Below are 17,017 nucleotides of genomic sequence, written 5' to 3' on the forward strand. Positions count from 1 at the left end.
CAAAGTATACGGTAATGGCAAGTAATCCTTTGTACACCATAAGATCCATTTCAATCCCATGAATCGATCATTATAAGGTACAGCAACTTCCATTCCTCCCCATCCGATTGGCTAAATGGTACCGCCAATGACCACATCCACTCAAAGGAATGCCCTTAACTTCTTCCCAGTGGTTTGTACAAAGTTTTACTACGAGTAACTTCGATAAATTCTAATCATAATCTTTTAGTATTTGATCATTCAAAAGGAAAATTATTCTATTCTTATACATAAATATAGAACAAATTATCACTGGAGATTAAATTTCACCTTCAAAAAATAAAATGAAGGGTTAGTTTTCGGAAAAATTAAGGATAAAAAGAAAAGATGATGTGCTTAGGCTTACTAGACCAGCTTCAAAGACAGAGAAGTCTCAGCAAGTCTGAAGAGCATAAGACAAATTAATGTACGAGCAGTTTAACACCTTCTTTGCTATCTTCTTTTCAGCAAAGAGGCTGCCTGAATTACTACTCGATACAGAACCAGATAAAATAAAATAAAGAATCAAGGATGTATCAGCCTTTCTACAGAAATCCGCCAGAAAAAAAAAGAAGGCGAAAAAGGGTGAGAAAGGGCTGTTTGTTATAGGTAGCTGCATTCATCTCTATGGCACTTTTTATCAGCCAAAGAGCCAAACTCCAGCCCCATCAATTCCTTTGATCATCGGATTGTATAAAAAAACAACAAGAATTAGGATAACCCATCAATTATTTTGATTATTTGATCGAAATAAGATGGCAAACAAACCCGGATTGGAAGAGAGTTGATAACTTGAAACTAAGGATGGAGCCTTGGGCGGCTTGGCCAAAAACCCTACCTTTACCATGATGCTGGCTGTGAGGGTTATACTTGTATATAAAGGCAAAACCCTTTTGAATATTATTCAAAATCACGAATTTCTCCTCTTTATTTTTCTTTATTTCCAATTTAAGCCTTTGTTTTCCTTTAATTTTTTGTCTGAAGTAGGGTGGGGCTTAATGATGGGTGACAAATCACAGAGCCTGGTTTTTGGTAAAGCCCACTATGACCCATACCACCATTTATTTATTTGGATGGTAAAATGACAATTTCCAGGGAGATTAGGGCTAGCAATTTACTGTATGCTAGGGGAGTCAGGATGAAGACTGAGGAGGGGCCGGGAGGGGGTTAGGCTGAAGAATCACAAATTAAGAGGAAGGCAGCACCTTTCACTTGTTTGGATTAAAGAACGTTGAACAGATTTTCATTGTTTGGTTAGAGAAAGGAAGGGGCGTGTTTCTTAAGATTAATCCTTGCAAACACTTGACGAGGCAGAGACAGATATTATCAACCCAGTCACAAGATTTTTTTTTTAAAAAAATAAAATGTAAAATAATGTGAAAGAAAGGAAAAATAATACTTGGTTCATCTTCTCATTCTACTACTACAGTTGATGCTGGATGACAGAAACGGCCTGTGGAGAAGTCAAAAAAAGAAAAAGAAAACAGAACCAACCCTGGCGCAAACGGAGTGGCAGTTTCAGGAGCCCACCTTCAGAGAGGATGCCCTGAACTTTAAGACAAAATAGCAAAATCCGTTGGAGAAAAGGCAATATAGGCTGAATTATGACAACTTTAACCGTAGTTTTGTGGGGGTGATATCAGTGAAGACGACCGACCGGCAAAAACACCTAGAATATTCCTTTCTCGTGCTTCGGAGAGAGAGAGACAACTTTTTTTCATGAATGTGCTTTATTCCTTGTTGCTAAGCAGCCCTGGTGGGTGGCTGCAAAAACAAAGTCCAAAACACCCAGATACCTTTCTTTCATGATGGCCGATTGCCGATGACCAATTCACGTTGGAAAGAAGTTTAATAGATGCAGGCATGCAGTTGAAAGAAGTTTCTTAGAGACCAAGAGGGATTAATTTCTTTTCCTTCTCTATTGTTCTGAGGACGGCTCCACACTTCTGAGCAAGGTCGGTCTTAATTTCTTGTACTGGAAATCAACAGGAAAGGAAAAATAAGGAAGGGAAAGAAGTGAATGAAGCTGACGAACTTAATGAATTAGTCTTTCACAAAACATTCAACAAGGGGCGACGTCTTGTATCAAGAATGGAAAGAATTAAGGAGGAATGAAGCATAATTTTCATTGTGAACAGAGATTGTATATAATATACAAGTATTATGTCGACGTTATATTGGTTCTTACATGGTACCAAGTAAAGAAATCACACAAAGGATGAGTGCACAAAAATTAAGACGAGAGAGAAGAAAAAAACCAAATCTTTCATACGTCTTTATTTATTATCCGCTAGTTAGAATCATGAAGGGATTGATTGAGCTATTGGATTCAGGATGATGAAATCTTCAAATCAAGATTTCGCGGTAGTCACTTTTAATGAAAGAAAGAAGTCCTACACACCGGTAAAAATTGTTGGTTGCTATTTATGTATAAGAGTAGGTGATTTTCTCGAGGGGTATCTGTATAACCAAATAATTTCTACCAATAAAATTTTCCTGTGTGTTATTTTTACATAAAAAAATAAAATAAATAACATAAAAAAATAAATGGGTCTTTATATATTTTTTATCTAATAAAATATTGACATATGAGATGAGATATTTAAAATATCTTATCATAAATATAATATCATATAAATAAAGATCAACTAATAAAATAATATCATGTGGCATAAGAAAAAAAATCTGAGAACCCCTTCAAACTTTTATAAATAGAAAGTCTCATCCTAGAAAAAAAAAATCATTACAGATACAAAAAAAATAAATTCAAGACAAACTCTTCAAGTAGAGAATTTTTCTTAAAAGCTCTCAAACCTATTTATTTATATTTGAAGTCTATAAAAAATGAAACTTTATTGAGTTAAGCTTAAACGGTTCATAAGAGTTCTTCAACAACACTTTGAAGACAAATCAAAGATATTTTTCAAAGTATTAAATTATCAAATCTTGCTTTGTAACACACGTTTAAATTCGCATTCTTGCAAAATATAAATCTTGAATTCATTTCATAAATAAATCAAGTCACTACTTCTTAAATTCAAGAAAAAAATTCAAGGATTGTTTTTTTTTTTGTAAGAATATTTTAAACATGGATTATATGTGTGTGCTTGCTTGTGCTTGTAAAATTTTAGGTATTCAAAATTGTCTGCAACATACAGCAAAGTGGCTAGCTTGATCAGAATTCAGGAACAAAACCATCACTCTACAATTTGGGATTTCTTTTGTGAATGAAATGAAACACTACGCCAAGAGTATTTTTTGGTACAAATATTGATGGAATTAATGGCTAAATCACTGCCCCTAAAAAAAATTAATTCAAGCTTATGTCATGTAATTAGATATGATACTATATTCAAACTTCATCTCCAATCCAATTTCTTTTCATTTTGGGGCCTGTTGGTCCTTGTTCCCCGAGCACTTCATTTGGTAGACTCCTGATAAACTTGTCGAAAGCAGATTTTAGTTTTCCGGGCAATAGTTTATCCACCTTCTTGATCTCTTCCGAGATGTCGTACGTAACTTTTGGACCCCATTTCCTGAAATAGTTGAGCCATGGTGGTTCATTAATGTCTGTGCCCAGATACTCAGCTGCCACCACTAAGGAATTTGCTCCTGTATCCATCAATTTCTTGCTTTTAGCAGTATCATTCCTAATTCCTATGCCTCCACTCCCTTGTAAAACTAGACCTGGCTTGGCATACATGGCATGGCCGTGTAGGGATGAATAGGTCACAGCTTTGTTGCCATTTTGAAACTCAAGTTCTGAAGCCTTCACCCATGTTCCCCCACTGTGTTCCGAAAAATAGACGCTCCATAACTCTCCATTAAAATTGCTGATCCTCAATGTCACATGCTCCCAATCACCAACATGTTCTCCTATCTTTCCCAATGGAATATTTATAAATTCAACTTTAGCCTTTGAAGGACCATTGAAAGGGTAGAACACCCACACAGCTATATCAGTGAATGTGGCTCCGAGCATTGGCTTTATGTGTAAATAGACTTGGGAATCTTGTAGATTTCCTTTCTTTACCCTCTCTTTGGCCCCTTCGTCCAGAGGAAGATCCATCCAATAAGTATCATCATCTGCACCACCTTGGGGAAGTTTCGAGCCATTGGATTCGATTGGCACAGGTTTGGATTCGTCCCCCTTTTTATATAGCAATGCCCCGTTTTTAAGATACCAATTCACTGAAGAAGGAAGGTATTGTTCATCAGGATGAAAATACATCCAAGGAGAATATGCCTGAAAGATCGTTTGAATTTGGTTTCGATTAGGCATACAAGATAGATTGGACACCACATTTTTCACACAAGCCAGAGAAACAGGAGCAGTGAAAGTATTTTGGGCTACAAATGTCCCTACACAGACACCCATGGCTTGCGTTCCTCTATTACTAGGCAGCAGACTATAAACATTGAAACCATTTGGATCGCTCTCCTTACCAAGTCCCCATATCCACGAGTCAAACTCGCATTGGTCGGTGAGGTCAGACCTGACACAGTGGATTTTTCCAAGAGGAGGCTTCTGAGGGGAGTTGGTGACGACATGGCCTACAGCTTTGTAACCATCAGGCGGAGTAGGTAGCCAAATGTAGCCAACGCCGTCTTGCTTGATTCGCAAAGAATCGCTGCTCCAAACAAGAGTATAATCAATCGGTTGCTTCAATGCTGAGCCTGTGTCGTCTCTCCCTGCAAGAACCCATCCATGTAGCAACGTGTTGTTGGGTTGGCTGTAGGAACCAAGCATAGAGAAACCTTGTGGAAATTGTGAGGGTTCAAAGAAGGAAGCTCCGAGATTATCTGGCCCTCCTTCATGTGTGGCCCAAACTTTGTTGAAAGATGATAACAGGCACACTTGTAATCCATCTCCAAGATCAATAATTCCACTGCCAAAACCTTCACCTGTACACATATATAAAGGAATATATTCAACAGTACACCACAATAGGACTGCAATAGTTTACTACCAGAAAGAAGAAAGCAACCTGGTGGCCAAGATGGTAATGGAGCGGGAAGCTTGAAAGAGGCATCAATGGGCAATGTTTTCCGTTTCTTGGAGATAACATTAGGATTTACTGCAGATTGAGTGGAGGAAAGACAGTTCCCCATAATTGCCGGCCGATCGAGTTATTCAAAGAAAGAAAGAGGTTGAGCTTGATAAGGAATACTTGCGTACATTTACAAGGAGATCAAAGCCTAGACTAGAGCCATATTCTGTTTATAAGACAGCTTAAGGAACACAGATATGAATGATTGTGTTGAGGAAAAGGGAAAAGACAGCGCATAAATAAAAGTAGAGAGAAGCTAAAGGCTGTAACGTGCAAGCAAGACAACGGGATATACATCCATATTTGTATGCTGTATGCTTTCAAACTTTGTTCAACTTCTCTTTCACACCAAGATTCATATATGGGTGAACCGCATATACACTATTTCCCAAGTCTGGATGATGATTACAAGAAGATACGTAACATATGTAACATGGGCATAGCATGATTTTCTTTTTTAACTTGATTAGTCTTTCAAGTAAACAAATATTCCTGAGCACGCCTGTATATGTTAGTCCATGCTTGGGCGGCATATCAACTTCATGCCCATCTACCGATGCGGGTAAGGACTAAAAGTACGAAAAACGGCATGCTTATTTATCTGTGTTATATAGTAGTTTTGTGAATAAAGCAGAGATATAAAGCTCAAAAGCCTTAAGCCCCTGAATCCTAAATTTATAAAATTGCAATAACAAAAAAATATATCCATAGAAGGAAGCAAGTGCAAATATATACAGAAACGAACAAAGAAAAATCCCAACCTTCCAATACGGATCTCTTGTTCTTGATACACGGGTGGGTTTGTTTTTGTTTTTATTTTTGTATTTGTATTTGTCGTAGGATACAATCCTCCACAACAAAAAAAAATACAAGAAAAAAAACAGCAAATTCATGATGTTGTTGCGGCTATTTTTGCTTTTAGTGACCCACCTCTAAAAACAAAATTAAAGCAGCAGCAAAAACGAACACACATTTAATTATGTGTAGTACATTGCATAGTTGTAAAAGACTGGTCTAGTAGGTTGACTTGAGATTTGGTTGTTTGGAGGTCCGAACCGATTCGGGTTGAATAAAAAATAGAAAAAAAAAATATGGTTGTCTCAATAAAAAAAACCCAAGTTGATCTGCTGACCTAATCGACCTGGCTTGAACCATTCAAAACATGACTCTTAATCCATTTTTATTTTGTAAAAAAAAATAAGTCAAAACATCTTTGTTTTGTTTTTTTTTATAAAAATAAAAATTAACATGGATATACATCCTCAATTTGTGATTCAGGATGCAGGGGTTGCCCTGGGTGCATTGAAACCAATTTTAGTCTCAAAAAAGTCAATAATGAATTTAAAGTTTAATTGACATTTAGATCTTTCTTCTTTAATTAACAAAAACTCTAAATCCCATTGAAAAAACCATATCATAATCATTGTGCATACAATCTAAATTCACTATTCATTGCTATAGTACAATGACTTTTGTGCCCTTCCAAGAAAAAATGAAAGTACTATTAGGTGGGAGTAGTTTGATCTTACTTTTCGGTTGACTTATTAGTCATTAATGATTTGGCTAGGGATATATATGACTTTTTCCTCTTTTTGGAACAATAAAATGACTTGATTATCATTCTGTTCAAATTTTTTTAAGTTGTTAGTCGAGGGTATTTAAGTCTTTTTTATTTTTAAAATATGATGAAAGGACATTTTTGCCCTAGGAATAAAAAAATAAAATATAAGTTCAAAAGGCCTTTTGATCTTTTCACATAGGTTTTTTCTTTAATTCCAGGCCATCATGGGTAATTTGGTCTTTTAAAGTTAATTAACTAATATTACATTTCAAGAAGTTGATGATGTGTGGGAGGCCCACATGTTTTTTTGGCAGTGCCTACGACGTGATACGATTCAAGAAAAGGTAGAATAAGAAAATTCAAAATCTAGTGTAATTGTGTTTGTTGTCCAGTTTTATATTATTAAACATAATTGTAAGACCCATGTTTTGGCCCATCAAACCTAAGCTCAAGTTTAACCCAAACCTAAGAACCCAACCTAATCTAGGTATTTAAAGAGAATGTGGCCAGGGAATTGATTTTTTTTCTCTTCTTCCTTTTCCTCTCCCCTGTTATGACTTTCCTCTCATATTAACCAAGAGATTCAGCTTTAAACTTAAGTTTTTGGGTTTAAAGAAGGGTTGGAGAAGCAAGTAAGTATCATGACTCTCATTTTCTGTTGTTTTTTATTGTGGATTTGATAGTTGATGGATTAAAAAAGTATTGTTTTAGGGATTTTATGATGTTTAATTTATTCATTTGATATATTGATGATTTAAAAGGTGTAATTGATGTTTTAAGGTATTAATTTTAGGATAAAATGAACTAATTAAGGACTGGAATTATAGGTTTTAGAGGAACATGTTGATTATTATATGATCTGTAGATTAGGAAACTAAGAGATCAAGATTCTAAAATCTCAATCTACTGGTTAATCGGTTAGGTTGAATAGGTCGATTGGTCAGCCATTTTTTATCGACCAGTTTGTCTGATGGTCTTGATTGATCGATTTATCGATTTCGATCGATCGATTGACCGGGCAATAGGGAATGATCAGTTCTTTTTTATTTGATTAGTTTGGGAGATGTTCAGGATCAATTAGCGGATCCGTTTTGATTTTGTAATTATGTTTTGGTCTCTACTATTAGAGTTGAAATATTTTATGTTGTCTACTTTGAGTTATTTTATAGTATTTTTTGTATTCATTATAGGTTTTGTTAACGTTCCTCCTAATGATCTTTAGTAATCTCTAGTTCTACATTTGTTTATCTTTTGCTTTGATTTTTTAGGTGAGTATGATAATTTTATTGTGCATGTAATATAAATAATTTATGTATGTTGATTAGATGATGAGTACAACTGATTATTTCTTGAATAATCGCATATGTTGTTGCTTTATTTTCTAAGTACTCATATATTCTTGAAATTATATTGGCATTCTGTTGAATTAAATTCCATTTGATATGATATTCATTTACTTTGATAAGTATGTGAATATTTGTTATATCTTGATATTGGGATACTTGTCAAAAACTTCATACTAATAAAGAGTAGTTAGTCTATGTGCACATAATAGTTTGTATACCTAGTTGGCAAGTGAGGCACTAGCTTGTGGTGATTGATCCTCCCATAGTTATTGGAGTCGCAAACCTCGTATATTATCGGAACCTTCAGGTTTCATATATTATCTATTATTTACATGTATTCCACTACCATATTACTATTATGCTTAATACATGTGTGTATGGGGGGTAGGTGGGTTTCAGTTCTTATACTTCTATTTTATATATGTAATGTATATTAAATGTTATTCCCTCATCGAGTTGGGTGAACTTACCCCTCATTTTTAATATTATTTTTAGGTTCTTAGTTTCTTGATAACATGTTGACTTTGTTGAAAGTTCTTGCTTTATCATCTTTTTGGTTGGTATGCATTGCTTACTTCCGCGAGGCTTTTCTTTTTAGTTTTGTTTTAATGTCTTAGAGTGCCCCACCATTACATTGTTTTAGTTAAAGATCGGATTTTGATATTGTAATAAGTATTATGAAGATTATTTGATTTTATTGGTTTTGAAGAGTATTTTGAAAGTTTATGAAATGCTATAAATTTTGTATAATTTGTTTTATGATAAGTATGTTTAAGGCTTAGCGTAAGTGGGATGTCCTCATAGCATCGCTCATGTGTTGCTAGTCATGGACTTGGAATTCGGGTCCTGATAACAACACTCAATCCGACTATTGGATTAACTAAAATTTTACAGGAGTTTCTAGTCATATTATTCTATATTGGGTTAAAATTTAAGGTCAATCGGAGTTCGGGAAGGTCTTGCAATATAGGTTAACAAATGCAATATGAATTTTGTTATTTGTTGCCTTTTGACCTGTGAACTTTCTATTTGAAAATGATTTTTTTTCTAATAATACAAGGATATTCAACAACTAATTCAAGAAGTTTTCTTAATTCTACAAGGACACTTACTGGAAACAATAAAGGTTTCCTTGTGTGGTGGGGATTATTTAATAAAATCATAGCTATAAAAGGAAATCTTATAGGCAATAATAAAGAGAAACATGCCTCATTGTTATTTGTTCATGTTTTGCAAGGATCTCCTAATATACAAGGATTATTATGGGTGATTACTTAAAGGAAACAAATCAGCAATTATATTCAAAAGTTCCATGCTTAGAGAGGACATTAATGGCGTCAACATTTTCCTATCTCTACTAGATTGTGATCTCAACTATATGTAGAAAATCAAGCAACGAAGATTAGTTGGGGCTTATTTAAATTATTTGTATTAATCTGAATATTTATTTGGGGCTTTATTGTTGTTTTATTTTCATTATAGTTTTGGACAAGTGTTAGCTGAATTTTAGTTTAGGCTTTTTTGTTTGCAGTCTAAAAGAGGTGCATTAGGGTTATTTGTATAAGGACTATATATTATTTTCTTCGCTGTAAAATCTAGCAACCATGATATTTTGAATAAACTTGTGTTTTATGTGATGCAATATTTTTTTATTTGCCGAGACAAAAAGCAAATTTGACTTATCAAGGTATAATTAATCTTACAATGTTTTCGTATACTTTGGACTCTTGATTCTCTATAATCAACGAGTCCAATTTCAGTTTCCAATACCTTTAGTTATTAGGTATAATATTATCTTTGGATCAAGGTTTATTTATCACATACTTGAATTTTCATTTTTCAAGATTGTGTCAATCTTGCTTGTGGGTTTCTAGATTTTTATATCTAACATGGATATAATTTTGAAAACTAAAATTGACACAGTCTTGAAAAGCTGAAACTCAAGTTTGTGATAGATAAACCTTGACCTGAAGATAACATTATACCTAATAACTAAAGGTATTGGAAACTAAAATTGAACTCGCTGATTATAAAGAATTAAGAGCCCGAAGTATACGAAAATGTCATAAGGTCAATTATACCCTGATAATTCAAATTTGTTCTTTGTCTTAGCAAAGAGAAAAACATTGCATCACACAAAACACAAGTTTATTTAAAACATCATGGCTGCTAAATTTTGCATCAAAGAAAACAATATATAGTCTTTCATCTAATAACTTTAATGGACCTTTTTTGAACCGCAAAAAAAAAAGGCCTAACCAAAATTCAGCCATGAGATCTAAAACAAGTCCTAAATATTGATTTTGAATTGTTATAAACTCAAACTAAAATAAAGCCCTAAACTAAAATTTAAATCCCAAATCATCCCTTGGCCTTCGTAGAATATATGGAGGAGATTCCTTAGGCAGCTTATACAGACAGCAACATGCCCTCGTCATCCCTTGGCCTTTATAGAAGATACCGTGGACATTTGGCAATGCCGGCCTTGTTTATCTCCCTATAAAAAATATTGCAGGGAAAAACTGAACTAAAGAGAAAATTTAAAGCAACGCAAGTAAGAGATATCTTATTCGAGTTCGTAAAGCATGTAGGACTTCTTTAAAGAAGGTTTCTTGCAATGTGATCCAGTCAACGGTGAGATTGTGTTGTTCTTTTATGCTAAAATCATCCTTGTTGCCCTCATCCTGATGCTCTGTTAATGCCAGGTTAAGAGTATCAGGGCTTCATATTTGTTTTCAAGTTTGAACTACTGGAGTGTGAAAGGCAATCCGAAATGTTAATAAGAAAAATGAGTGGGTTAGATCGTGGGAACTCAATGAGAAGAGCTGGTAAATTTCTCGTAAAAATAATGCGATAAATAGCAAGTAGTGAATCTCATTGTTGAATCATCTGTGTAGAAGGTTTAATGTATCCTTATGTATTTGGTTCTGTGTTCAAAGGTGCTGTTTGGAAGGCATGACTAAGTGGGATTATTGATAATTGCAGCACATACAGGATCGTGGGCTGAAGCCTCTCCGGATTTCATGAATTGTGCAAACATGTTCTGGTGGCCGGCTGAAAGCCAGTGGGGTGGCCGGCTCGCATCAGAGCCGGGAACTGGCCACCTAAATCCCTTGAATCCAAAGACCTAACAAATTCTCAAAAATGTGATTGGTGTTACAGCTACCTTATTTCCTGAGCCATTTGACCATGCTGGAGGCCTGGATGTTGGAAAGCAGTCCCGGCAATGGAACTCTCAGTCAACTCCTTGAGACATTTGTGAGCTCAACCTTCCCTTACATTGTGTCCCTCAATCGCACAGTGGTTTGCTGGGAAGACTTTTTATTGGATGACAACACCCTTCATTTTTTCCACCTGATAATACCATCCTACAGTCATGGAACAGCGGTCCAAACAGCACAAAACTGGTTGTTTCTTCTGTTTACAGATCTATTGCGTCATCCTCAGAGTTTTATTACTTGGATTGTGGGCGTTGTGGTTTTGTTGGGAATGACAGCCACTATGATCCACCACCACCAAGCGGTAACAGTGGCAGTGGTGGATCGTGGTGTGGACCTTTCAAAACATGGCAAACCATATATAACTATGACATAACATATGGATTGACCCCGGAGGAGACCAAGTTGGTGCTCGGGGGTGAAGTGGCGTTATGGTCAGAGCAAGCACGCCCAACAGTTTTGGACACACGGAGTTTTATTACAGGTCGCACTTTCGGTTTTTCGTTCTTGTTCCTACTAGTGTATGGACCTTAAATAAGATCAAGGGGTGCTGCAGGCTTGAAATTCCAAGCCACTTTCATGGTGATTGTTAGCTTAATTTCAGAAGAGGTATGGGTAGTTCTGCTAACCATTTTGGCAATCATTATACAAAGTTACGGTAAAATCATCTTTGAAATTGTGTTTTATTTTCTCTCAAATGAATCATCCATGCTCTTTGTAACAAAGATTCGGCATTCCTTGTCTTTATGTTATACATTGCAGAATTCAATCAAGAGGGTTCAAGAATCAATAAACATAAAAGTATACATGCCCAGCTGGGGAGAAACTTATCCACATGTAAGTGCAGTATTTCAATTTTTTGACAGCATACATCTAAATTCTGACCTCACTGTGTTGTGTGTTAAGAGGAGCAGTTATATCCAATAATAACAATTGAATTGCAGTAACATTGATATACTTTTAGACAAAAGCTAGTGTCCTCTTAGCATAATTTCAATGAAATTGGAAGAGTCACAGATATAGACCTGCACTGATTCCCTTGGGGTATTTTTTGCAGGCACTGTTTCCCATCAAGAACATCACTATAATGTACACATGCTGTTTTCTGTTTGCAATGTAACTAGTCTAATCACACAAACCAATACAGAAACAAAATGGCTCATTTGACAGAAAAAGAGAGTGGTTAGTAATTTGCTTTGTAGAGATAAATCATCAATTATAATGTTTACTTGGTCTAAGACAACACACCAGCTGCATCAATATTTGTTTTGGCAGTCTTTTTCCTAACCATCAACACTTGGATGAACCAAGGACCACAGACACCACCGCTTGTAGGAGAAGACATTTGTTGTTTCTTGTTCTTGTAATATAATAAAGTTATAGTCTAAGTTGAACAATACAAGTAACAAAAAGCAAAGCAAATGCTCAACAGCCAAGCTACATAAACATAGACGACAGCCTAATTAATGCACTTGCTTTACTCTATAAGCTAATTTGTTAGAAAATCTTTATAGATGGTTGAGATATCCATTTATGAGAAATGAGTGTCTGATTGTTTTTCTGCTCTATATTCTTTTAACTGGGAAAAAACATATTTGATGGAACTTGCTCAAAAAAATGTTTCACTCGGGGTTTGGCATTACTTCTGTATTGAGTATTAGGTGCCGGCCTGCCGATCTTATACTGCTCCAATGCATCACAAATGGAATTGGGTGTCTGCATCATCCTTTATAATAAGTTTTTAACTCGATATAGAGTGGATAGCATTACTGAATTTACGAGATTGTATTAAAAAATAATATAAATTATATTTTAATATTTCACTGAATAATTTAAATATTTAGATTAAAATGATTCTTTGATATAATATTGAAATTTTGATAACTACGAGTTCGAATGTTAATATTTTTATTTTTTTCTAATTAAAATTAATTAATTGTATAAAATAGCATGAGTTAATTTATATAAATTTCAAGTTTTTACTTCAAAAAATAATATAAATTATATTTCGAACTTAAGATTTTTTTTTTTTTTTTGACAGACTATTTAATAGGATTGGCCTCCGGTGAAAATTAGGTTGAAATTAGAGGAACTTGGGACAGGGGAGAAAACAGTTGAATGGTAAATCTTGTTTCAGGCAATTAGCGAAGTAAACATTTTGCACAAGTTAAGATGGCAGGTTCAATAGCTTGCTTGAGACTTTCTTCATTAATCCCACCTAACTTGACTTTTTTACACTACCTTATAGGGATCATTTCCTCTTTTTAATTTCTTGCACTCATTTATAACTGAATCGTCTAAATCTTTAGATTTTTCAACATTTCTTGCACTTGTGAGTATCCCTCCAGGTTCACTATAAAACTGAGACTAGTTTCAAGGGAAGTGCTCAAGTTAGCCTTATCTCACCTTCTCCCGCGCCATGAACTCTTCAAGTGTAGTGGTGGCAGCAATGGCTGCACTAATGATGTTTCTTTTACTTGCCCCAACTTCTGATGCTGCGATTTCCTGCAGTGATGTGATCAAGGACCTGAGGCCTTGTGTGAACTACCTTACGAGCGGCACTGGGAAACCACCTTCTGCATGCTGTGCAGGAGCCTCAGCTCTTCAATCTGCTGCATCAAGCACAGCTGATAAGAAGGCAGCTTGTGAGTGTATCAAATCAGCTTCAAAGTCATTAAATCCAAACCCCCAGTTAGCCCAGGCTCTTCCAGCTAACTGTGGAATCAGCTTGCCTTACACTATTTCTCCCAGTGTTGATTGTTCCAAGTAACATATATATCAACTCTCTCACGCTGTCAACTTCCATCAATGCTTGCTTTTTTTCCTTTTACTGCAGTTTCCTGCTTTCTCTTTGATAACCGAATGTTTTTCCTTCTGCAGGATTAGTTAGTTGAGATGGAGATGGAAATGGTCTGCTGAAGGCTTTTCGATCCGCGTGTTACTATTTTAAGTGAAATGGGAAGAGTTCTACCTAATTTATGTATGTGTGTGTACGGGAAGCTTACCCTATTTTGTAATGTGTTGAACGCATGCTAGTGCCTTTGCTTCTGCAAGTAAATAAAGACACCATAATTATGGTCAAGATTAGCACGCTAATCCACTCATCATCTATGCCCTTTTCTTAATATGCAAAGGAGACTTCTTCTCTTTTTTCTTTTCTATATTGAACTTCAATGCTATAACAATTAAGGACAGGGCCATCGTCTTCTGCATTTTCTGGGGCACGTAAAAATTACGACTATTGCAGTGGAACTCACGTTGTTTGAATACCATATGATGTAAACAAAAATCAGCTGTGTGATTTCAATCTCAATTAATGGGGTTTGAGAGGGAAGATCTGAAGCTGGACTCTCTGAAATGCAAGTAAGATCACATTAAATCTATGGTTAATGGACATGGCAGCGAGCATAGTTTTGAAACCCGGCTGGCTCGACGGGTCGATCCGAGATCTGGCCGATTCGGCCGATCCGGGACTGGAACTAGGCTAGGTTGAAGAAAAAATAGAGGAATAAAAAACCTGGTGTGACCTGGTTGACCCGGTCAAAAACTCGGTTGCAATCTATTGACTTTTGTCTTTTTACTAAAACGACGTCGTTTTGATTTTAAAAAATAAATTGACTCGAGCGACCCAGTGACCTGGCCAAAACCCAAAACTCGGGCTTTAGACTGAGCCGGGTCTGAAAACTATGGCAACAAGGATTATCATTCATAGGCTTGTTTTTTTTATTCAAAACAGTTTGTTATTTTTTTTCTTCACATTAATTTTTTTTTTCATATTATTTTTTATTTATTGATGTCAAAAAATAAAAAAAATATTTTAATATATTTTCAAACAAAAACATTTAAAAAATAATTGCTATTAAAATAACAAACGGGACGCTTTAGAAAAAGAGGTTTCTCATATTAGGGTTTGGTGGTCGATGAACAAAGAACAAAAAGCTTTTCTTTTGCTAAACACTCCTTAGATCTAAACCATCAGATTCAAAGAGAGAGAATATGATGCAGCAATGTGCCAAGAATAGCAAATAACTTAACTATTATTAAAAAAAAAAAAAAATCTCTCAGTGAAAGATAGAGTTAGTAACACAATAATGAAATCCCAAAACATCAATTTTTACATGTTATTCAATTACTTGCGACTATTGATGACACATCAGCACAAGCCCTTCTAAGACCTTGACAAGAACATAGAAAAAATTGAGCACAAGAGGCTTATGGTATTGGAAAAATGTGATAGCATTACATACATAAAATTAGACCGAATGGGGCATGGCAAATCTTATTGTAATGATGTTTTTATGCGCATATATGACTAATTAAAAGGACTATTTTTCTTCCATCCAGCTGGAGTTGGATTTGTTGAGATTTCCTGATTTATTGTATGTATAGAGATTTAGAGTTTTTTTCTTAATTATTAGGTTATTGATTTTCTATATTATTAGTTTGATTAGTATTGTGTGTGTATATTATATTTCTCATTCTCTCAATAAAAGAAATCAGAAAGGTATTTTCTTTCTATTGAAAACATATTTTTAAAACTTTTAAACCCTTGATTTTTCTTTATTGTTGTCTATTTTTTCTTCCTTTTTTAAAAGTCTTTGAATCCTAGAGGAAAAAAAATCAAATTATTCTCTCTTCGAAATCTTTCGAAGGGTATTATGTTTGTGTGTGACTTTTTAGGAAAAATCAATTTCTCAAGAACAAGAATTTGAAAATCCATCTAATTTTGATCAAACATTTTGATCAGAGTCATCCATTGTCCGATTGAGATAAGATTTTGTAAGGAAACATAGGTCAAAAGAGATATTGATGTTATCATGAATAAATATTTATCAAAATAGATATTGTTTTTTTATGAAAAAAACCATGTTTTTTTTCTTTGAGTCTTAACTTCAAGGGGAGTATCAGAAGAAAATTCAAACGCTAAATTAAGATTTAGGAATGATGATTCACAATCTAGATCAAATAATCAAGAAGAATATGAATTGAATTTGAGTGGTATGATTTTGGATTAAAATGGGGATGAGCACTCGAAAATCTAACTCCAACAAGTGCTTTGTTCAAGTTAGAATCCCTTGCAACTAATATACCAAACCAAGTGATTGTTGAAGATATTTCTAACTTAGTGTTGAAGTTAATCAAAAAATTATCAAATTGTCATATTAAAGAAATTTCTAAACCCATATATGAACCTAAATTGTCTAGTAAAGTTAAATATCCTACGAGTTATTATGTCTTTAACTATCATTTTTAAAATTAAATTTATTATTTATAAATCAATTATATATTATATTTACTCTTAACAGTGTATAGAAAACCAGAGGTGAAAAGCAATTATGAACAAAAAAAAATGAAATCTTTGCAAAAAAAAAATAAAAAATAAAAGTGGGAACTCCTGATCCTCAATCAAGAAGGAAATCAATTGGATGTCAATGGATTTTTACACAGTAAAGTATCCTTTATTGAGGCGTTGAGATTTAGGTTTTTGATTTTCTATGTAATTAATTTTGATTTTCTATATGATTAATTTTGTAAGGTAGCTATTAATATTGTACATAAATTGTATCGAAAACACTCACAACTTTCCAATCTAATTTATGTAGCTGAGATGGTCCCATCACATCTGCTTAGTAAACAAGTTCTAGCATCGGGCAGATTAGGAGCCATAAGCAGACCACATGCACATGTGCAACATCACTAACTTACATCAAAGCCTTAACTTCTGTCCCAGGAGTCAGGACAGCATAAGCACTCGGCTTACAGCCAGTGGTAAAGTACAGTACAGAGTCACAGTTTTTTTCTAAAGACTCGATCCCCGCAGCC

General features: G+C 34.7%; 2 protein-coding genes and 1 non-coding gene across 3 annotated transcripts; 1 reads left to right on the forward strand and 2 right to left on the reverse strand.

The window, feature by feature from the left end:
• Nucleotides 1-368: 368 nt before the first annotated feature.
• LOC112325949 (small nucleolar RNA snoR77) lies at nucleotides 369-500 on the reverse strand. The gene has a single exon (XR_002979745.1). It is a non-coding gene; the product is annotated as a small nucleolar RNA snoR77 (small nucleolar RNA).
• Nucleotides 501-3,171: 2,671 nt separating this feature from the next.
• Nucleotides 3,172-5,448, reverse strand: LOC112328634 (hypothetical protein At1g04090-like). Its single transcript, XM_052455807.1, has 2 exons — nucleotides 5,007-5,448; nucleotides 3,172-4,923 (listed from the first exon to the last, which is right to left on the reverse strand). Exons 1-2 carry the CDS (start codon nucleotides 5,128-5,130, stop codon nucleotides 3,371-3,373), a joined length of 1,677 nt encoding a protein of 558 aa, XP_052311767.1. The 5' UTR covers nucleotides 5,131-5,448; the 3' UTR covers nucleotides 3,172-3,370.
• An 8,117-nt stretch (nucleotides 5,449-13,565) lies between these two features.
• On the forward strand, nucleotides 13,566-14,290 carry LOC7488152 (non-specific lipid-transfer protein 8). The gene is made up of 2 exons (XM_002314177.4): nucleotides 13,566-13,960; nucleotides 14,075-14,290. Exons 1-2 carry the CDS (start codon nucleotides 13,614-13,616, stop codon nucleotides 14,082-14,084), a joined length of 357 nt encoding a protein of 118 aa, XP_002314213.4. The 5' UTR covers nucleotides 13,566-13,613; the 3' UTR covers nucleotides 14,085-14,290.
• Nucleotides 14,291-17,017: the final 2,727 nt, after the last annotated feature.

This window comes from Populus trichocarpa, chromosome 9, assembly GCF_000002775.5.
Source record: "Populus trichocarpa isolate Nisqually-1 chromosome 9, P.trichocarpa_v4.1, whole genome shotgun sequence".
Taxonomy (NCBI): Eukaryota; Viridiplantae; Streptophyta; class Magnoliopsida; order Malpighiales; family Salicaceae; genus Populus; species Populus trichocarpa.

Excerpts from the sequence above, each read along its gene's own strand:
- LOC7488152 (XM_002314177.4), top strand. The coding sequence starts at position 13,614 with ATGAACTCTTCAAGTGTAGTGGTGGCAGCAATGGCTGCACTAATGATG.
- LOC112328634 (XM_052455807.1), bottom strand. The coding sequence starts at position 5,130 with ATGGGGAACTGTCTTTCCTCCACTCAATCTGCAGTAAATCCTAATGTT. Across the intron at positions 4,924-5,006 it reads ATTACCATCTTGGCCACCAG|GTGAAGGTTTTGGCAGTGGA; the intron begins GTTGCTTTCTTC and ends ATATGTGTACAG.